The 23,833-nt window shown below is 40.8% G+C and overlaps 1 protein-coding gene across 8 annotated transcripts in view; it reads right to left on the reverse strand.

Moving 5' to 3' along the window:
• Positions 1–23,833, reverse strand: part of AKAP13 (A-kinase anchoring protein 13) — a 159,224-nt gene that overhangs the window by 125,817 nt on the left and 9,574 nt on the right. For all 8 annotated transcript variants that reach the window (XM_051628924.1, XM_051628923.1, XM_051628920.1 and 5 more), the window contains exons 2-3: positions 20,440–20,484; positions 3,728–3,875 (exon numbers count right to left, since the gene is read on the reverse strand). In XM_051628924.1, the coding sequence (XP_051484884.1) occupies positions 3,728–3,875; positions 20,440–20,472 (181 nt within the window). In that variant the 5' untranslated portion in view covers positions 20,473–20,484. The remainder of the gene's footprint in view (positions 1–3,727; positions 3,876–20,439; positions 20,485–23,833) is intronic.

The raw sequence follows: 23,833 nt of genomic DNA on the forward strand, positions 1-23,833 counted from the left end.
ATAATTATTAAAGGCTATGACAGTCTCAGTTACCACCATAACAAGGACTTGTAGGAAACTTCTGTTTATGGCCAGCACTAAGTAGGACAAGCCTCCATGACATAAGTGGACACATCCATCCCCAGCAGTACAATTTCAGCAGCAAGAACACTTTAGCCATAGTGGCAGAGCTGACAATCTCCCTCCATCCTTCCATGCTTGATCTTTAGCATATTATTAATACCAAAACTTCACCAACTGAGATTTTGCAACTAATTGCTTAAGTAATATCCAGTGCCATTAGATCTCTGTGTGCCATGTCGATGGACCTTCATGTGGTGCCTGACCAGACAGCACTTGAAATTGTTCTGCAGAACTACAGAGTGCCTCTGGTACTGAGGAAATCTTCTTCAATGATGGAGAGTTTGAACCAGATCATTTAGAAATTGAAGCAGTGCAACAGTGACAGTAAAGCTGTCATATAGTTAAATGCTTCTGGTACCTTTTCATCAAGGCAAACAGAAGTTCAGTTGGACAATGTAACCTGATTTGTCCTGAGGCTGACAAGAGAGGTACTGGAAACACACAAAGCATCATCCACTGTCTAATTCTTGTATCTCAGCAGCTTATTTTGATACTTCAAGTTATGACAGATGAGGTCAATGAGAATGTTTCTTACAAGGAGAAATTATTTCCCTTAAATTAACACAGTCATTAGCAGGACAGGATTAGCACCCTGATCCATCCTTCAGAGCAACTGCAGAAACATAGGGAAGTATTTTGTCCTTTGAGTGATTGCTGAATCTACATTTAGCAACACCCTCAAGTAAATAAAAGCTGCTCCCATAAATTTAGGATCTGAAGTCCTTTCCTCTATTATATACAGAAATAAATGCTTACATTATAATAGGGTTAACTATATATATTCAGTGTTTAAGGCTGATGATAAAGACAGCATATGAAAGAGGCAGAATGCTCTAGTAATTATAAAATGCAGCAGTCACTTGACTGCAGTTGTAAGCTTTTATTTAGGTAAAGTCTTTCAGGATATAGAGAATTTTCAAACACAATGAGAATTTAGGAGGTGTTCTCACAGTTTGTATTTCCATTCCATTTTCTTTAATTTCTCATCTACAAACACTTCATGCTGTCAAGATTTTTTTTTTAAATGTGATTTCCTTTGAAAGGTGAGCTAAAACAGTCTACTTAATTTTGGCAGCAAACAATCAAACCATTTCTCTTTCTATTTTTAATGCCTCCATACATCACCAAAACTATTGACAAAGTCAAGAAAAAATATGAAATCTGGTTTTATTTTTACATTAGCTTTATTAGAATTTTGGTTACTCCTTCCACACCAGCCCCTGATGGACTTCATCTGAAGTCTCCTGGGACCATGTGAAGGACTCAGGATTTGGGATGAGGATTAGGGAAGAGCCTCCAAGTGCAGAAGAAAAGCAGAGGAGGTTCAAGACAAGCAGGCCAAGAGGCTCAGTCTGCTCATGAGTGAATCCTTCATCCACCTGAGCCATCCCTGATGCATTGCTGTGCTCCCAGGGATGTGCAACATGTCTTGCATTGCAGGGACAAACAAAAGATGCTGAAATTTGGAAATGAAGGATGATATTTTGGCTAACAGCTGAGTTTCCTTGCAGAGCACTTGCTAAGTGCCAGGGGCTGGGTGTTCAAACAAGGGCTGGTCTCTCACACACTGCCTCTTGTTCACGGCTAATCCTGCAGCGAGGTCAAATAACGCCAGCTCTGAGTCACCACAACCATCTCCAAGGCAACTGGCTGAATATACGGTGTAAACACATGATTACAGATTCACTGTTCAGGAAGGAGGAGGAGGAAGAGCTGGGTTGAAGTAAGTCATGCTCTTATTGAAATCAGAATAGTCAGTGCTGAAGCAAGACTGGACAAACATGTTGGTGTCAGCGGAGGGTATGAAAAATGTTGCTTTTTCCAGTTTTGCTTCTCCCTAGTCCAAATGGTTCCTTACATCTGAGATGTCACCTACACCCTTGCACTGCGGCCCTGGATGGTGCTTTCTGGGAGAAATGGGACTACATTTCTGAAAGGTCTGTTACATCTTTATCTGATACAAGCTGCATTTTGGGACTGCACCCATCCCTACCTAGCATCCCATGCCAAAGTTCATGACTCTAGTGGGGAAAAACAACCAAAAAAGCCCATTATAACTAAAGGAACAATTGAGAACAATTCCCTCCTTTCCCTTTGAACCACAAACAGAGTCAGATTTCCCATAAACACCAACAAAATGCCCCCCTGGGAACCCTCCAGTGACACTGTTATGCTTGGGGTGGGCAGAAAGGCAGAGCCTAGAGCACTACCCTGGGTCCTGCCTGGCAGCCACTACCCCAACTCATCCCTGATACTCCCAGGACATCAGGGCCAGGGGGGATCAGAAAGCATGGCCCGGAAATTCCAGCCAATCCACCAGTTCCTGCACGGGCTGAGGGGGAACACTGAAGCTTTTCAGTTCCTTTCTTGGCGACGCAGCCGCGGTCCCGAGGGGGAGGTGAGGTCATGGCAAGCGGGGCTGGCAGAGCCCTGTGCCTGCCACACAAAGGCAGGGAAGGAGTCACCCCCTCTTCTCCCTCCTCAGGGACAAAATAAGCACTAATCTAATTGATTGCATGGGGCTCCAGTCATCAGTAACTGTAAAAAAGACTCCTCTTCCCAAGCCAACTGAAGAACTGAAACAGCACAAAAAGAGGAGGAAATGAAAAAAATACGGCAGCCAACTTTTAGCTCCTCATCACCAGGAGGAAAAACTCCTTGGCCCAAGTTGTGCTTCACACGCATCTCACAGAACAGCACTTAGGAAAGAGATAAAAAAGCAAACTCAAGAAACCCACTTGATCACTTAAGCTATACTGTGCACAGTGAAAACGTCAGGCGCTTTCTCACACTAGCACCAACGTGCTGCATAGCAACAAGTCAGAAGGAAAGGTTAATGGTAAGGACAGCAGCCTGGAATACGCTCATTCCCACGGTCCTCAAGTCACCAGAGTAAAACGCTGTGCCCATTTGTTCTGTCTTATTAACGGCACAAAGGCTTAAAAAGAGTGGGGGGCTTCAATGGGAAAACCCACCCCATCTGAACCAGCTGGGGTGGAAGGATGGCACCAAGCACCAGCCTCAAACTGCCTCTGTTTTCATAAATTTGAACCAATTCCCTAAGTTTTGCTTGAGTGTTCACAGTAGCTGCAGTGTTGCTGTTGCAGCTCCAGTGCAACTTCCTGCCACTGCAAGAGTTCCAGAAACTCAGTGTTGGCTCTGACCTGCACGATAGGATTTAGGGGAAAAGGGCTGTATTACACCAGGACTGCAGTAATCAACTTCACCACGTCAAGCAGATCCTAACTGTGGGGAGGACTTACCAGGCTGTACACCCTTTGCGCAGTAGTATCTCTAACCCGGCAAATGTGTTTCCCACCATCTTGCTCACATTTAAAAGCTTTTTACTATGTGTAAATATGTACAAGAGAACCCCATATTTACACACCAAATAATTGCAATCTCAGTGTCATATAATTCTAGGGAAATCAAGAAAGAAGTTTTAAAAGGTAGAAGCAGTCATCCAAACCACGCATCCCACTCTTTGTGAATATGTAAATGAGGAAACAGACAACTAACAAAGCATCATTACCTTTAAGCCTACTTGAATTAATCACATTTCATAGACTGATACACTGATAGACAAAGAAAGGTAAATGTTTACCAGGAGAAATTGTCTCAAGACTCCCAGGATTAATCTTTCTTGTGCTTGTGCAGTGTTGGACAGTTGACCCAGTGAAGACCAAGTAAAAAACTACATCATCTTCAATTTTATCTTCCTCTGTCAGCTGCACTGTAATAACAGAGTCACCCTAGGAAAAAGAACAAGTGGTTAGGTTTACATTTGCATGAAGTGCATCATGGAAAATAAAACTTCTCCAGCACTATAGCCCGTGCTCCCTGTTCATACTGGCCTTCCACATAACCCTGGGCCCATTCTGATTTTCAGATATGTAAGTCATCCTTAGCATGTCACAGCCAGCCAATCAGCTATAAAGTATGTTGAGTGCAGATCTGGGAAGAGCCATGTAGAAATCTCCAGGGTATATTCAAAATAGCAACTTAATATGGTGAAATGTTTTATGTACACACACATATACAGATATATACATATCCCCCCCACCAATACATAGCTAAATCAACAGAATTGGGACAGCAGCCTAAAATTGCCTCATTTTTCATAAAATGGAACAAATTCCCCAATTCTTGCTTGAGAGTTCACATTAGCCACTGTGTTGATAGTTCCAGTGTAACCAACTTAATCACTGAAGGCCTCTCTCATCCCCAGTTCATGAACACAAAAAGATACAGAAGTCTCATATCCACTGGGAGCTTTTCCACCTTCCTTACAAAAAACAGTAACTGTGGCTGCACAGACAATGGTAGCTCTTCTCACTCATCCATCAGCTCATGCCTTGGTGAAAAAGTTCTGTATTTTATCAAAAGCAGCAGTTCCTCAAGCCATGAAACCTGTCATGATCTGTTGGCTGAACACTCCTGGACAGTTTTAGGGAGGCTTTGTTTCAGTATCTCAGTATATTCTATAATTTTGCTCATCTTTGCTATCAGCAAACATTACATTCACAAAGGGCACACAGGTTATCATGGTTAACCCAGCACAGGACACAGAAAATACACCTGAAATTCATACACCTGCATGGATAAGAAAAGGAGCAATATCCACCATGCTTTCACTGGGGAAGGGAAAGCAAGGAAAGAGGATGGTTTGCAGTTACTACAGCACTAAGTGAAGCATATTCATTTGATCTCACCGTTCACCATTTATCCAGCCAAAATTTTATATGAACAACAGACTGCGACGTGACCTTCTGCCCCTTTTCTATCAAGATCAAAACCAGTCAGATACCCCAGCTTTACACTGCAGCTGCCTTAGCCAGTTCTCTGCCACCACCCCACTGAGCATCTGGTGAAGGCTGCAAATCTGGAAAAGATTTTACTATTATTATTATTATTATTGCAGATTATGTAATTCTAATTTGCATACCAAATAGAATACACATGTAATTTCATTTAAAACCTTCTCCTGAGGATCACTCAGTTCGTCATTTCACTTTATCAAATACAACCACTGCAGAAGAATCCCAGACTTCCAAGCCCCCCCTGTCCACCTGTGTCATCTTGGCATCACTTCCCACAATCCAACTTACATCTCCCCCTGTTCTTCCTCATCTCAGCTCCTTTTAAACCCCCCCACCACTTCCTCCTTCAAGTTCATATCCAGTTCTCCCCTGATCTGGCCTGTCTGATACATCTTGCCAGGGGCAAGACTGCACCTTGTTTTGATAGAAGTTTTGCAGGGCAGTACACAACCAGCCCCTGGTCTAAAAAACAAATATATGGGTCAGTCTTGTAACATGCAGGAAAGAAAACCATGGATTCACAAAAGAAAAATGCAGCAGTACGTCTAGTTTACATTTCCAGAGGCTGCAGAGCTACGAACATAGGTTGTAGGAAGGTTTCATGGGATAATATCAGACCAGACTTCCAGCTGAGGAGAAAGGAACCATGTAGCAAAAGTATATATTGTATATAGTAAGTGTTAAAATAAAAACAGGTGCAAAAAGAAATAAATCAAGCTTTAAATTCAAGCATGACCAGTTCACATGCTGAGTTGGAAACTAAATATTCCATTTCAAGCAAATGGATCCAGTTTTGAGCAGATGCATTAAAAACAAAAGCTGAAGTTTTAACCTACAAACCCTTTGTGCTTTGTTTTTTATATCCATCTGTGTTCAAACTGTTCCTCCCTCAAGGCATGAACACACAAAGTACTTTAACGGACTTAAAATGCAGGTGACATTTCATGATGCTCATCAACAGGGCTGATTGTTTAAAGTTGTATCTGTTAAAGGAGATTTTTCTTTTATTAAACTCAGAAATTAAGCTAGCCCAGTTTCTGTGAAAGTAAAGCAAACAAGCGCAGAGTGCATGAGAAGACACCTGTCTGTGTGAGCTATTCACATCTCAAGGAAAAGAGATTTAATTCACAGCACGATTGGAAAAGCAGATTTGTATATTTTGTTATTGACAAAAAGTGTAAATACATGTAGGAAATCTCAACATCACAGGTTCCACATAACCTGAAAACATGTCTAAGACAGGTTTTAAAAAAAGATAAGTTAAAAGATAAGACTTCTGATACAGATACTTTCAAGGTGGCCCTGCTTTGGAGGGTGGGTGGACCAGATAATCTCCAGCAGTTCTTTAAAACCAAATGATTCCACTTTATATTTTCATTCAGTTTATTTCAGTTGTGGTTCAAGTCTAGGGAGAGCACAAATTATCAGCTGATATAAATTTTAAAAGCTCTTAAGCTGTGTCTAAGCAGCGCTTTATGGTGGGATGGTTTCCACCACCCTGCTCCCTCCTCCCTTCTGGAGGAAGCTCCAACCAAAGACTGACCAGGAATGCCCAATATCCTTATTAAGATAACTAAACTTTTTTTTTTTACTTCTTTTTTTTCAGTTTACTTGAAAGTTTAAGTTGCCTCCAAATACCTTCAGTAAGACCAATGATGTCCCACTTAACTACTATGTGCTTCAGCTTACTTGCAGGTGTCTTCTCAGCTACCTCTTAGTTGTACTGTGACCGGTACAGCTCACTCTGCTTGATGTGATCAGAGATGCCAGAAGCAAACGAGAAAGACCATCCTCCTTTAACACACATCTCTGCTTCCCAGTTATCAACACTTTCACTGTCCACTGCCAATTTTATTTTTAAAAATTATCTTCAAGTAATGTATTTATTTGCAAAGGAAATCATGCACGGGATAAAAGTCTTGTCTTTCCAATGTTCTGAGAGTTGAAGGAATCAGTTACAAATGCAGCCAAATTCCTCCAACCCACACAGAAGATTTTCCAACAGCCCTATTGCATTCAGACTCTCTAAAAACATTTTAATTGAGTATGTTTACCTTTGTTCATTTAATATTGTTCAAAAAATGTCATCTGTTCAGTATCACTGCCACACAAGGTGGTTATTATAACCCCTCTTTCATCCTGAATGGCTAGAAATGGGAGGCCAGCCTGCCAATATCCCTTTGGTGAAAGTACAGACAGATCAAAGCCATTCTCTGAAAGGTTCCAACAAATAAGAATAATTTAATTTCAAAACTAGTTTGGATTGACTAATATTTACTTGGCTTAAAGCCCACTGGAAATGAAAACATTCTATTTTGGACCATTCATGAAAGAGGTCACCCTCTCTCCTTCATTCAGATCTGAAAATCTCTCATTTCAGATAGCTGTTTGGGATGTAAAGAAGGTGGATGTGGCTCTTGAAATATATTCCCTTCCTCAAACTGAAAGGAGAAAAGCAGGTCTGCCTCACCAAGGGGCAGGTACGCTGGAAAAGCCAAGTCTGATCCTGGGCTTCAAACTACTATAACTCAGAGAGGGATTTCAGAGGGGCACATCTCTCAACCGTTGGGTTAGTCAAAGCAGCAGAAAAATCTATTTCTAACAAGGCCCAAATGCTGTTACTAAAGCCCAAAACTAGACACACAACACACCTGTCTGTCAATGTATTTTTGCTGGCATTAGGACAACTCCACCTTTTTAGGTGTTTGTTTTTCCAATACTGCCATTAAGGGCACAGGGACTGTGTGAAGGCAAAGCATGAGCAACTCTGAATAACCGTTTCTTCTTTCTCACACTTGGTTTCTGTGCATGTTAAACTATTCACCTCCAAAGGCATTTTCTTTTTTTAATACATGACTTCAGCAATATTTGCAAGTGACAATGAAGCAAACAAAATCTTAAAGCTCAAAATAATTAAGGTCACATATGTTATTAGCTCAAAAATACTATCCACCATCCAAAAAGAAATAATTGTTTTAAGCATGTAAAGACATCTTTCTTTTCCACTTTAGGCTCTGGAAATGTGTCTGGTTTGGGAGAATCAGTCATAAAGAATCTTATACAAGAGGACTGCAAGGACACCCCAGCAAATACAGCCCTCAAGACCTCCAGCTGTAAAGCATGAATTTAGCTGACAAGGACAAGTTTCCCCTTGGTGAGATCAGCTCGAGCAGCAACAGGTACACTTCTCTACAATGGTCTATGCTGGATAAGAAATTTTCAAGTTTCTAAGAAATAAAAGAGGAAGGCAAGTTGTATTTTTATAGTTGAATCATGTGATTGCTAAGCTGGTTTTTCCCGTCATGGTTATACTGGGCATTCTGAAGTACATTATCTAACCCACTAACCACCCACACTGACCTCCCCACACACATACAGCCTAAAAATACTTATGAAAATGAAGCACGTGTTAGATAGCAACACTGAAGCACTCCAGCACTACTTCAGCATTCTGCTTTTAATGACAAAACACTAACAATTAGTAATCCCGAATTTGTTTGACACAGAAAAATAAAATTGCTGCTGCTGACTAATGCCATCTCCAGCTGCTTTTGCCTGCAGGTAAAGCCTAGCCTGTGATGGCAAGTCCACATGTCAGATGGTTAGAGATTCACATACAAGGGAAAAAACCTTTCTCCCCATATATTTCCTTCTAAAGAGCTGTTGTAGACATTGGTGTGATGATGTTTTATTAGAGAGGCTGGATTAGGCAGTGGATTAGATGAGTAAACATAACCTGTCACTGTAACAAAATTTGTTTTGTTTCTGCTACTCATAACATGAATCAGATCCTTGTTGGGTCACTGCTTATTGCATTATGTTGGGACACAAAAGGAGAAATATGCTTTCAAAACATTTTTCTTCCCCCTTTGGGAAGCTCTAAATAGCCCCTAAGAGAGCTGCACTGCACCCAAGAGTACTGCACAAAATCAATTGTGGTTTCTCCCTCCTTCTTCAAGTAGTTCAGGCTCATCAGTACCTTTATTTATTCCTTTTTGGATGGAGCTGGACTTGGTGTTACCCCAGCTACTGCTCAGGCTGTGATTACAGCAGGCAACGAGTCCATTCACATCCCTGTGCTTCCAGTTTCCCCATCAATGAAATGGAAATCATATTTTTCATCCAAATGGCTTTTAAAGGCAAAGCTGGCTTTTCAATCGGATTATGTTTTCTTTGGGAAGTGCGTGCACAGGACCAACGGTAATTAAGTGAGACAAAATCAAAGGGAAAGTTGAGACAATTCCATCTCAAATTGGGAACTGTAGAATACTCTGAAAGCAGCTGATAGATGGAAAAAGCAATTGCAAGAAAGTTTTAGAAAATGTAGCAGAAATCACTTTGCAAGAAAAAACAGTAAAATATAATTATTTAGATACTCGATGATGCATTACCATCTACCTCTGCCAGTACTCTAGGTCAACAGCTAAACTTTTGCTCCCAGTGTCCCTGTATCAGCTGAGTATCCTGGAAGATTCCTCCCATCTAAGGTTACTTGCGGTTGGTGCAACGTGCTTAAACCCCTGGAGAACCACATCTGGAAAGGACACCAGCAACACACGGACAACACACGCAGAACTAAGCCAGGTGCAGCTGGATGGGCTCCTGACTGCAAAAGGAGATGGGGGTTTGAGCAACTCTTTTTAAAGCAAACATGACAGTACTCTTATCTTGCAGAATAACCCTTTCAACTGAGAAAGGCTTGGATCCCAGTCTTCTCAAGTCTGACTAAGTACTCCAGCCGGTCAGCTGTGACACAGGCACCAAGCACTATCAGTGCTGGCTCATAAAACCAAGGGATGTTCTTCGACCACAAGAAAGTAACATGTCCAGAATACTCTTCAGGCTGCTATTCTCAGGTTAACAGAAGCAGATAAGCAGCTCAACCCTGAGGGGTGGAATCTGGGAATGGGTCCTACCTTCAAAACATCCAGCTGAGTCTCCTTCCCTCTCTGCCTTAGCATGGGGTGAGTCTGTCAGTGGACCTCACTTCATCTTGAGAGCATTTTCTCTCATGGGAACATTATTAAGACTTCTAAGTTGCCTCTTGGTACTTCACTACCAGATGCTGCAATCCTGCAGCTTGAAACATCTTTCTCCTGTAACAGACATGGCCATTTACCCTGTCAGCTCCCAGCACAGATGTATAAAAGGAATGGACCATAGCAAGAGGTCAGAGGTATCTCTTATAGCCAGATAACAGCAGTCATTACAGACATCCTCAATTTCACCAGTATGTACTGACTCACAGGAGCACTTAGGAGAAAAAAAAAAATCACATCAAAAGTTTATTCTGCAACCCTCCAGTCCTCAGAAACAAAGGTAGGGCTGTGAAATCTGCCTGAACATGAGCAGCTGAAGAAATCCCTTCTTGCCTGGAGAGATCCCTCTTGATAAAGGCAGTGACCTGGGTCAGCAGTGTGGAGAAAGATGGATGTTGTTCAGCTGGAATGTTGCAACCTCCTGCAGATAAAACCTCCAGGGAAAGGTTCCAGAAATACACAGAATGGCAAGCTGCCAAGTTTGGGGTAGATTTGGGTCCTTTTTCATAGTCAATGGCTTCTAACTCCTTGATCTTAAAGAAGCTTGAAGCAGAGATGTTTTGTTCTTAAATTAAAATAAAAAAATAAATAAAATCACAAAAGACAACAAGAATTTCTCCAATGGTTTAAAAAAAACCTATATAAATAAAATAAAGTCTCCAAACCTATTTCTCTTTAAAATTAACAGCAGTGCTATTACTTCTGCCAATGAAAGGTTTCAGGTTAATGGCACTGATACTGAGCCCCTCTGTGATGAGAAAGACAGATTCTGTAAAGCAGTCTCTTTCCCTTAGAAAAACACAACTGCAGTCTGTAACCTCTTGCCCACAAGGCCACCAAAAAAGCAGGACAACGGTACATGTTTTTCTGCCAGCTCACAGAGCAACTCGAGGTGATACCTTCCGTATTTCATTAATGCTGCACTGAGCCAAGTGGACTCCTCTTCCAATACTAGCCACTAAGCAAGGATTGAAATACTGTCATATGTGCAAAATAACTTTAATCTCTTCATCAGTTTACTGCCCCAAAGGTGAGAGAGAATTTGGTCCTAAAATACGATTAGCTTAGCATGTCAATGGATAAAAACTTGATGCAGGACAAAGTTGTGAGGCAGAGTCAAAAGACCATTTAGTTAATGTTCTTTGGTAAAAGGAATATGTAAGAAAACATGGACAACTATGATAAACATACCTGACTGTTGCCTCCAGGCCCAAGCTGGTTCCCACAGATCCATCCTGAGTGCAACCAATGCTAAAAACACAGCATGGACACCCTTGACTTGCCTGTCTGCAGAGACAGCATCATTACAGCTGGTGTATTAACAGTATCTCACAGCCACACCATGTCCCAAGCCAGCAAAGGTGCCTAATTTTGCAGCAGAGTTAATTTGCAAAGAGATAAATGGTCTGAGGAGTGCAAGGGATGGATTTTCTAGTCTGAATCGGTGTGAGCAACACAAACTCCAGCAGATACGGGTACACTTGAAAAAATCCATTATCACTAGCCCACGTCCTTGTACAGAGCATATCTGAGTTGGTCTCCAAATCAGTCATCTCAGAGATGAATCTTTATTGAGTGTGAAAATACTATTATAGGTATTACATATTAATTCAGGCAGCTTGAAGGAGATCTCTACCAACTGCCAACGGAAAATCCATCAAAGTAGGATCCCCTTGGTGCTGAAAAACACACATGATTTATCTTTATGGGGGCATCTTCATGACATATTGCTCTGGTGCACAGAGCCAGGCAAGTTATCAGATTGGAGTGTTAATAGCTAATCAAGCTGCACCACTGCTTTAGCACAAGGCACTTATGTTACCAACATTTGCTTAGAGCATGCTTAGTGCATCTGTTTGGTGCTGGACTCTGCTATGCAAACAGCCAAGGCCATTTCTAATAATCTTTAGCACAAAGGAAGATGTGACAAAATCAACAATAAGATTAACTTGAAAGTGGCAAAAAAAAATCAAAGTTAAGTAGAAAATCAGAAAGAATTGAGAAAAATGCTGTTCAACAATTTATGCTACATGCAAACATCTAGGGAAGAGCTGCTATGATGATTTTATTGTTTGGGTGAAAGTGGCAGCACAGTGAAGAAAATATTTTTCATTTATTTGGGCAGTTTAGTGTTAGCCAGACCATTAATTTAAAACATTGTATGCTTGCTGTCCTCCTTCACCATGGCCTGTACGGCCTGAAGAAAAAAAAATACTGACCATGACCCTGAACATCTTGCACAGCAACTCCTGTACAACTGCAGTACAGAGAAGGAGGAAGTATGAAGGAACAGAAGGAATAACTCAGTGGGGGTTTGCCCTCTGAACTATTCAAGACTCCATGTAATATCATATGAACATGAAGACAAGTTGAAAGATAAAAGGGATTTCCTCTGTAACAGAGTGTCCCCTCCTGTTTCCACAAGTGCTGATATTACTAGAGGTTTTTCAGAAACAGTGAAAATGACTATATTCAATTCCTATAAAACACTCAAACTGATGATAATGTCTTGCTCTGGTCTTATCTGTTCTTCACTACAATGTTAAAGAACCGAACCAGACAATTTTATTACCCACTGTTTGAGTGACTGATAGTATTTCCTGCTAATTACTCACATAGAAGTAACAACAAAATTGTAGTGCTTGGGAGAAATAGCAGGCAGCCTGAATTTATTCAGTGACTAACAGAAATTTAGCTATTCTCCTAGCATCAGAGAGGGGAAAAGAGTCACAGTTCCTGGAAGATAAAGTATATATGATGACACTATTTGAAACAATCTTCTATTACTGCAGAATTTTGACAAATAGCCTTGATGTGTCTTAAAGAAAAAAAAAAAATCAGGCTTGAATACTAAAATCCAAGGTCATAAAAAAGGAGAAGGCTGGTGTTTTCCTGGAACTTCAGCCTCCTCTATAGTACATCTAAACCCCCAAAGAGACAGAGCTCAGAGTGTTTCAGAGTGCTCATGTTCCTGCCAGCCCCAAAATATCCTTGTCAGACTTTAAATATTTCACAACAACAGTACTTGGAGCTACTGTTAACAATTGAGGCACTTTTTAAAGTGATATTTTTTTGGCCATTAGAGAACAGAAACCTTTATAACCATTATCTTACTGAACAAGTATCCCCCACAACCACTAGACAGATGAAACTTTTGCAGTGCTTAGAAGAAACACTTTGAAACAAAGATCTAGGCACAGGCAGCCCTGCAGAACCCAGCACAGAAAACGTGTTCTGCAACAGAACTGCCACTTGATGGCAGTGCACAGCACCCATCTCTGCACAGCACCCATCTCTGCACTCAACAACTAATCACAGTTCCTTTTATCTTCCACTTGAGCACAATATGGCATTGCTCTACTGAGCGAGGCAGAGGACATGCGTTTGCAGAGACACAGCATGTGGCACAACCTTCAGAAGGAGAGCCTGGGGAGAGCCCAGGAGGTTTGAGAGATTATTTGAAAGCATCGTGCCTCCAGTAAATCCTCATCCTCACAACCACCACTCTCACACCAGCTTGGCTGTCAGAACTGCCTCTAGTCTAACAAAATAACTGTCAGCACTTAAAAAAAATAAAGTTTCTAAAACAAGTTACTAAAATAAAGTGAGGCTACATATCTTGACAAGATGAGAAATTTGTTTGGTCATTCTAAAGGTATCAAGAGTATTTATAAACTCTCCATATAGATTCCACAGAGGAAGAGCAGAAGAATATTTTCATCCTCTTAAACATCAAGTCCTGATCTCCATTGCTGACCCCTCCTGAGAGGGGGCAACAGCATCAGCCAGCACTGGGGACAGGACACAATCTCGCAGCATCCTTCCAGAGATTAACCAGCTCACTGGCTACCAGAAGAAATAAAGAGCACTGAACTCAGAACCTAAAGGGTATCTGTCATTTCACCTGGTTTCAATAAAACTCTTAGTGTGACAATGTAAGGATTTTTTTTGCACTGTCAAAAAAGAGACTGAAGCAATCTGTCAGCTCCCCAAAAGAGGGGTCTGTCTGTTGTCCCTTCTGCTTTCACACCTTGACCTTGTACCAGCCCAAGCACCTTTATTCTGGAAGTTTTATTAGTTAAAGTTCACATGTAGTGCTGCAAAGCAGCAGTCACTTAAGGATGGAATTTCAGACAAGTGTTCCAGACTTTAACCTAGTCCATTTATTGTTCACCAGCACATTTATACCCACAAAACAGGATCTCAAAATAACAAATCAAATAGGTAATGATGGGACGAGGACCTGCAACCCAAATGACCAGAATCTTCAGTTTCAGATCATGTGGAAGTAGCATTGAAGCAGCAGCCTTGCAGCTAGAATGTAATGAATGGCTCATCCTGGAGAAAAGTGATGCTGATGGTGAGGAGGCCTCTTCCAACTTTACCAGCCAAAGCTGCCTTCAGTAAATGAACAGAAGGGTCCCATTTCACAAGAAATCCTATACTAACATCTCACAGATCTCACGAGCTAACAAACAGCCTTATGGTAACCAATCTGTGGAACATAAAATCTTCAATTAGATACTCAGGAATGGGAAAGTAGCAGGCAGCTCGCCAGAGCATGGGGCAGAGCTCGGCTGGCAGCTGCCAGACACCCATTTCAATCAAAGGCATGACTTCTTGCATGATGTAGATCAGAATTTTGGAAGTGGAAGATGAAAAGTTTCTGGATCCAGGACCTAAATAACAAAAACTTGTAAGATGGGGTCAAGCACAGTTTAGTGAGGAAACTACTTTGCCTGCAGAATGAAAGCAGAACCAGACAAGTTGCAATATTCTCAAAACATCAGTTTTGATCTCAAAAGATCAGTTTATTCAGGCACCCAAGCAACTTTCTTAAAGCCAACCAAGAAGCAGGTTCTCCCACAAGCAAATATTCTATTTGTAAAAGGTGCTCACAGGCCTTCCACTCATTCATAATTCAAAGACATTTTGAAGGTGGGGCTGAAAACTACTCTGTCATTAAGAAAAATAAAAATAATCAAGGACCCAACAAACAAAAGACAAGAGAATTATCAGATCCTCTCACCACTGAACTCAACTAAACATCAGGACTGGTTCTACTCTTGCCTAAGGACCTTGAGAGAAAGACAAAGCTTCTGTATAGTGATTTTAGTGAGAAATTCCCACACCAAAAGCATGTGAGGTATGCTCTCCTTTTTCTGCTGCACTGCTTTCAGATATGCAGGCATCCCATTGGCCTTTGTCACCATAGATGCCACTAAGCAAACAAATTCAATGTTAGTAGAAAAGTAACTAAATCACAGCTGCCAACCTCATGCCAACATTTTACTGTAGGATTATAAAGGTATTTCATTTTGTCCTTTTGTCCTTTTGGTAAAGATTCTCAAGATCATTAATTATCTAGTACACAATAGTGCCCAAGTCACACCTGAGATGGTTTCAGCTATGATAACAAGTCACACCTGCACATGGCATTAGGGACAGACACTGCTGCCACAAGCCTCCCTGTATTATGAACTTATTTCTTTTATCCTTTATTATTTATTCAAAAGAGAGCTTTTTCCTACAATGTGAACATCAGAGGTTAGAGCCATTGTTTTTCTCAGGAATAGTGCACTTCAGTAGGGCATCATTTTGTATGAAATATGTAAACAGGAAAAAATTACTATAAGCATTATCCTTTTCTTCCCATATTAGATTAAAGCAGGACATATTGGGAAATCTAAAGCAGTTAATTCATTAACAGAAGAGAAGACCTACTGCACCCAAAACCCAGGTTATATTAAGAGAGGGTCAATGCATTCTTTCTGAGGCTTTCGAAGCTCATACTTCATTAAGTTGCATGGCATTTTGGCTGAGAAGTGGAAGCTCTCATCTCTATCAAAACTCTTCTTGAGAAACTCCACAGGTTACACAGCTCACAAGTGGCAGTTTATACAAAAGACTCCATCCACCGACCTGATTAAAGACCAAAGTCAATGGGAGCATTTTTATCAATTAAGTGTTTGCCCTCCCATGCAATCAGCAGGTACGACACATTCAGGTTTGTCACTCCAAACAACATGGGCATATCTTAGACAAACCATGCAGAGAAGGAGTGCTGTGATTTAAAACAAGTTTGCTCCTTTTAATCAAAAAGGAAAAAGGAAAAGAGTCTGCAGGGATACATCATCCTTCTCCAGCTGCTAATCTTTTCCATTTCACACCCACTGATCATTATCACCCTGAAAAAACATTCCTCTCTTCAACACAAATCTAAGGTTGTATGTAGCCGTGGTACCGAGCAAGAGAAGATGACACTTAACACTTTCCAACTCATCCCCTGCATGTCACTGCAGTCCTGTGTTCTAACACATTCATGCCCAATACTGCTCTCAGGTTATTATAAAAAAAAAAGCAAAACACATTGATTTCAGAGTGATAGGAGATGTGGGTGGGTTAGAAGAACAACCAATAACATTTCAACACTCCTATAGCCAGCAAAAGCTGAAACTGGAAGGCAGGTAGGTCACTTCTGAAGTAAGATTTTCAGGACATTTTATGCAGCTGAAGACTTGACCTGGATCATTCACTCACATGCACTCTATATTAATTAATGTTTGGTTAGAAATAAGGACACAGCTTGTGATCCTTGATCCTTTTGCAATTACATCTCCTGCTGAATACTCTGTTGGATTCTGAATTAATGATAACATTTATAAAAAGATCAACACTTCACATTTACAAAGCTCTCTCCCACTTTCTTTCTCTTGCCTGGAGGTTTGCAACAGCTGAGTTTAAGCTTAACTACTAATTTATTTAATTTATAAACCGAGACCTCAATGAATTACAGTAATAAAAAGGTCACTTAGTAATAAGCCTCCATTGTTTAGAGCAATGTTAATCCTTTTTTTCCTATCCACAATACTCCTTGATGATCTGAATATTCCAAAAACATATTGAAAACAACTAGGAAATACCTGATAATATTTAAGCTTAATTTTTTACTTTTGCTGGTAGAGGGATACTTCTTTTATAAAGCTCTTATAAGATCCATACAAATACACACTGGGAAGAAGACAATGCACGAGAGCAGCAGCAAGAGAAATCAGATATTCAGTCCAGTCAAACAACACTTGCTTTTTGTAACCTTAAGCCATGCTAGTGAAAAAACTCCGAGAAAAAGTTTGTTCTCTGCTAAAACCCTCCCTGTGCTATGCTCAGGAGACCACCTTGGTCAAGCTTGTATCACAAAGTTTAATACCACTGCTGGAACAGGGAGAGCTCAAACCTTCACCATCTCAGTTATGTGAACCACAGAAGACCTTGTCAACATTTTCCCCACTCTACTACTCCACTTCAGAATATCACTGCTGGCAGCAAGATAGCAGCTCATGTTTGTAACCCATCAAGATACCTGAGGAAGTGGGTTGGAACATCTTTATTTCAAATGTACACCACAATATGAAGCCAAAGACTCTGCAAAGTAACACTGCCAAGTACCACTGCCTTTTATAAAGGCAATTACGTGTTGACGGTGGTACAGCTGGGATAGCTGCTTGACCTACACCCTGTTTAAGCACAGACGTTAATGCTATCACACCATGGTGAACCTTCCCTGTGCTATATTGAGGAACGCTTCACTCCTCTATCTCTCCTGGCACGAGCTCCTCTGCCCCATGACCATACTGCTGTGAGCAGCACCAAGCTCCAGGGCCAGGAAAGACCGTTGGGCAGCACTAGGGGCAGGCAACTGACAGTTCTGGGTGAGAGATACAATGTTCCTGGGAGGACCAACTGAACAAGCTAAAAACCATCTGTTTGCAGAGGAAAGGCTGAGCTCGTGTCCCAGCTCAAACCTGCAGCAATATAATGCTTAGCTCCAGTTCCTGGCAACCTCATCGACCAGCAAACAATCAGACATCGCTTGGATGGAACAGACTTATTTAATCACAAAAACACAACACTCATTACTACAGGATGTGGTTGCCACCTTATCTCTTAATCTTTACACTTACAAAGGCCAGCAGCCTCATTGTGACAGGCTGTGATCTCCCAGTGGTCACGAGCCCTGCAGAGGTAGGACAGCTGATTTTTACAGAGGAGGTAAAAAGAAGTCCAAGCAGCCAAAAGAAGGTACCACGAAGGATGCTGCAAGTAGTCTTCTCTAATTATGTACACCAACTTGATTACAGGAATATCTATCCCTCTACTAGTCCATATGTGGAAGTACCATCTTTTCCATCACCCACAAAACTTTAGTCCCAAGTACATCAGACATCTCAGGGTCCCAAAACAGTTTCCATAATTGTAAGGTATTAATCTGACTAACCTAGTAATTATCAGATAGAATAAAATGTGTTCTAACTCTCTAACTGGTTTCCAGGAACTCAACTGGAGATGTAATTTTTTACAATGTTCTCCTAAAAGAGCTCAGTAATGCTGCTGATGATAAAAACAATTACCAAATGGAGCTTTCAGGATGAAACTCATAGAAGATTTTTAAAGATTAATTTAAAAATAATCAATGTTTAAGATACTGGATTAAAAGAGAAATAACATAAATTATGCAATGCAAAGGTGTAAATAGCAGAGGGTGAAATCTGGGAGAAGCACTTTTTCCTGAGAGACCCAAACATGTGTGTATTCTTTGTTATTTCCAGTTGTTTACTTAACAAAGATCAAATTCTGTATGGAGAAATTCACAGGATACTGTGACCTACCAACAGTAAGGCCACAAAACTGTTGTGTCTGCCTTTTGAAAAATAAAAATATGAGGAAGATGCACCTTTTCTTTATGGTCTGCTCACACCTAAGAACTCTAGATAAGATGAAATGCCAATTAATAGTACGTGGAAAACAAAATAGGTCTTAAAATATACAAAGTATTTATACTGAGAGCAAACAGGAAGACCAAATATTGAATTTTCAAGGCTCTTGAGTTTGACCTTGTTTGAAGGGAGCTAATTTGTGTATATACCTGGCCAGGGGAGGAGAAGGAAGGGAGAAAACAGAGTCACTGATGTATTAATAATGTTGTCATCAACTTACATGAATTGCAAAGAAAAACTGAGTGCCATAAAATCATTATTTTACACTGGGCTACACTTGACCTCAGCTCAGTCCTCCTCATTATCACGTGGGGATGAGGACTTCTAAGTAAACCACTCCAGTATCACATACTAAATACAAACCCACACAAAGCGGTGGGAAAATAAACTAAGTCATAAGATAAGACTGGGAAAACAAAGCCTCCAGATTAAAGTCATACACTGCTCAAAAGACATACAAATAATTTTCTCCTGCTTTCTACCATTCATGTGCTTCTACCATAGCATCTACATCATAGATTTGCATGTTTCATTGTCTTTTATTGAGTCCTAAGTTTAAAATAAGTTTCTTCGAAGCCAAGGTGCATTCAGTATGCTTGTAATTTAACAAATGTCAAGCAACATTTAGCTTCACAGTAATACATAATATGGCCAGTCCCCCAAAGTCAAGTCACACTACATAGTGTCTTAATCTTGCTTCAAGCACAACTGAATAGGGAATAAATTCCAACACTAACTTGCAGCTGGTAATTAAAAGTAGGCAAAAATTAAAAGCTTCCATGGCATTAAAGGTTAATACAACCCGTTATATACAGCACATAACACTTTCCAAGATAGGTCTACCACCAGCTCTAATAGTTTCTCCTTCTTTCCTTTTAAAGGCCACATTTACAAGCAATTTTCCCTCCAAATTTTCCAACCTTGCATCCAGCTCTACCCTTGCTGGCAAGGTCTGTGGGGAGGACCATACAGACAGGATGGTCTCAGCATCTCACCCTGCTCAGGCATGGCCAGGCTCTGAAGACAGCAAACAGTTACAGACCTGGCTGGCAGCTTTGGCACCAACTTAACACACGTGTGCACCTCCACAAATCCAGATCCAATTTGACTGTCTCCATGTTCTGCAACAAAGCTGCTATTCAAGAGTGAGAGGAAGCTATTCCCTTATTAATGTAGCCACCGAGGTTACGAGCTTCCAGGAGGCTGACGTAAACCATTCCCTGCTGCAGTCACAGTGCAGCCGAGCCCTTCCCTGCTTCCAGTTCCTCCCTGCCACGTCTAAAACTCCAAACAGAAAAATATTCTCACAGTGGGCAAGCACTGCACACAGGGATGTCCTGTTTTCCACACAAGCCATTTCTTCTTACAACCTCTCAACACATCAACTCGCAAGCACAGAGCCATGTGCTCCAGCACGCTTTTGGGAGGAAAAAAAATAAAAGCCAGGGGATGTCTGCACAGTGACAGCATTACAACATGTCTCACTTTAAAACTGTCTGCTGGAAGAACAGAGGAGTTCTGTGACTTACCTGAGTGTTACCACCAAGCATTTGCAAATCAACAAACACAAATAAGGTCTTTGGGGAGCAAAGACTAAAGGAGCCGCATCTCTAAAAAGGATGGAGGGAATAATTGTGTGAATAGCAAATGAGGAAAAACAAACTATTTAAATTTTGTACTCACATATAATGGAGCTTGCTGTGGATTAAGTTTCATGACCTCAGAACACTGAAACAAAAAAGAAGACAAAATTTTACGAAAAAGTACTTCAATCACTGTAGAATGTTAAGCTTTCAAAGCTACATTATTTTTTCCAATAGTCAGTTTTGCACAACAATTTTCTATTTTATCTCTTTCAGATCAAAAAGGACCTGTCCACTAAGCAAAGACAACTCTAAAATTTCTTATGGAGCAAAGCACTCATCTGAACTGTTGGCAAATGTTGGCACTGAGGATACTTTAAGTGACGCTGCTTCTTCACATCCATCTTTCCTCCTAGCAACCTTGTCCTTGCATCTGTGTTTTATGACAATTATCAACCCTTAACTGCTATCTGTCCATTCCCTCACTCCCACTCAAAAAATGTTTTTAAAGATTTGTAATCCTCTATTGGAGAAGATCAATTACTCTGGCAAATACCACCTTGGCCATGATAACTTGGTGCCTCTCCCCCCCCACTGGATTTTTCAAGAAACATTTCAAAACTATTTAATAATCGAACTATCATAAATGCTCTTTGCAAAACAGAGCAAAAACTCACAGGACAACACTCACAATTCTGCATCAACATTTTACATAGACAAAAACTACCATTACTCAGCCTACCAAGTGATTTTAGTCAAGAAAATTTTCAGGTCTAGCCTTAGAATTTCTTTATAACCTGGTGAAAATTATTTGGATTCAGCTTTGTATAGGTTGAACTAGAATTTCACTTGCATTAGTTTCTCCATTGCAGCAGAAAATATTCACCCTGGATATGAAGCTGCAAGTTTTCATTTAATGTGTGTATTAAACAGTCCAGGATCCTAAGAAGGAATGCAAAACAATTAAAAATGGAATTTCTGCTGTTGCTCATGTCTGCAGTACTGGTAATGCTCTGCAAATACTTCAAACCCTTTTTAAAAAAGGGATGAAATACCACTCTGCTTTTCACATCGAAAACACAGGATCTTGTTCATACTTCACTCCCTTCCAAATCCCACAGTTTGCCTTTAGTGAGACAGAAATTAAACCACAGCCGAAGTTTTCTTAGCTGAATTCCAACTATCCTTGCTCCCTCACATGCTCTCCTTATTTTACAAAGAAGCATTTTTGTACCCATTGCTTTAAGATGTCTGAGCTACCTGCCAAGCCTGCTCACTCAAACAGTCCCTGTGCAAAAGGTCCTGCAAGGCAGCCAGGGGATGGACAAATATTTTGCAGTAGTTTTAAATCCAGTCAAATTCATACCTGTTTTTAACCTCAAGAGTCCCCTTCCAACAGCAAGAATGCCTCAAAATGGTTATGCCTGAGAGTTTTCCCTTTATTTTCAACTCTTAGAAAGACTGACCTACTCATGAAATGAGGGGACTAGCAGCACTATAATTTGGGCAAGTGAGCTCCACAAACAGCTCTGCAGGCAACTCTCACTTCTGCCCTAGAACATGCTCCTGCTGTTCCAGCCCTACTGAGAGCTCAAAAAGAAAAAAACAACAAAACCAAAAAACACACAAGCCCTGCCAACCTCCATTCATAACATACCTGAGCCTCTCTCTTTTATTCTGAACCTGGGCATCTTGAACAGAGGTGCCAAAACATTATCCAACCAGGAGGGTTTATTGTATTTCATGGAAATTAAACCATGGTTGGAAAAACTCCCTTTTAAGCCCACTTCACATTTGGATTTCTACAAAGCCTCATTGCAATACTCCAGTTCCCTCAGGAAGCATTGTTTTCTTACCACATCTTTTCAAATCTTGACAAGTAACTGAATAACTTTTTGCTGATAAAAGATAGTGTTGATATAAAGACAAAGAATCTACACATTTGCATCTACATCAAATGTTAGGATTACGCCTTATCCCCAAACTTCAGCCATCATTCCACACTGGGAATATTACTCCTGGTCTTCTACAGGATAAGGTGCAAGGTAAATTATGTCATATGAAAAATTTGGGAAAACAGAACATGAAAGGTTTGTATTTGCCCAAGACACCCCAGGCAATACATATATTCTACTCAAGTTTCTCTCTCCTCCCAAATAAAGGAAGTTATTCTAACGTACTCAAATATAGATATCCCTCCCTCTTTTGTTATTTAACAGCTTTACCTCTTCCCTACCACGAGTCACAGGTATTTTATTGTCACTCTTACAATTACACACAATAACTTGAGTGATCTGAAAGCAAATTACATCCAAATTCACTCAAAAAGCAAAATTAACAAGCACACACATGGGGAAGTCACACCTGGATTTCAACCGCAGCTGTTTGTTTTGCTTCGGCAAACCCACGGAGCACCAGCCACTTCTCAAGCTCAGCAGGGTGTTCTCACCACTGCCACATCCCTCCTACTCCACTGTGTTTCCTCTTCTAAGTCATCGAGCCAATGTTTTCTAAAAAGTCCCATCCAAAGCTTCATGAAACAAGGAGGAAGGCTCTAACTGCAAGCCTGGGGGGACGCATCTAATCCCAAAAAGCAGAAACAGGATTTATACTGTCTTATTTTCCCCTCCCTCATGTAGGTTTGAGAAGCTGAGAGGTGTTGACAGGAGGAAACAAGTATCTAAGCTGGAACTTTTGTCCTTTCTCACTCAATGCTTCATTGGAGCTTTAGCCTGCCCTTGACAGCAAAGCCACAGAGGGGCCTGTACTACAAACTAATGCTTCCTTATTTGACACTTGGGTTGCAACACCATAGGACTGATCAGCTGTCAGCCCCCTTTCTGCTGTCACCTTTTTTGCACAAGATGCCACCAACATCCATCACACCTTCATAAGAAGGAGAAACCACAGTTGATGTGCTCCATCACAAGGTCTACTCTGCCAGATTTATCCCAAGTAAGAAGCTGTCATGTTACACATCACACTTCATACACTCAAGACATTGTAGCTGGAAGTCCCAACATGTATACACTGCCCAAGCTCCTTTCATGAAGTTTTTCATCAGTGCTTTTCTATGGAGCAGACTATATGAGTTTAAGACCTTTGGTGGAAACTAGTAAAATGAGCTTTCCTGTTCTGTCTCGCTCAAACAGGCTGCATTGAAGGTATCAAAAGCCTGTATGAAACATCATCTGCAGAAGAGCATGCCCTCAACCGAGCATTTAGGTTCCTGAAATGCAAGGAATAAAGTGAGATGGCATCTTCTGATCTTTGCCATCCTACAGAAGTACAGAACATTTATTTTGTCCTGCTCTGTCACCTTCCTATCAGATGCCTGATGGCAGCTGAGTAGCAAGAGAAATGGGAAAGAGGAGAAAGGCATGTACAGATCATTAAAGGATTTACTGACATTCAAAACTCCCAGAGGGTAACCTCTTTCTGTGGTAGAGTTGGTTTTAGCTGTAATGGAAGTGCCACAAGTCACAGTGGCCGAA

Source organism: Apus apus, chromosome 10 (assembly GCF_020740795.1).
Source record: "Apus apus isolate bApuApu2 chromosome 10, bApuApu2.pri.cur, whole genome shotgun sequence".
Classification (NCBI taxonomy): Eukaryota; Metazoa; Chordata; class Aves; order Apodiformes; family Apodidae; genus Apus; species Apus apus.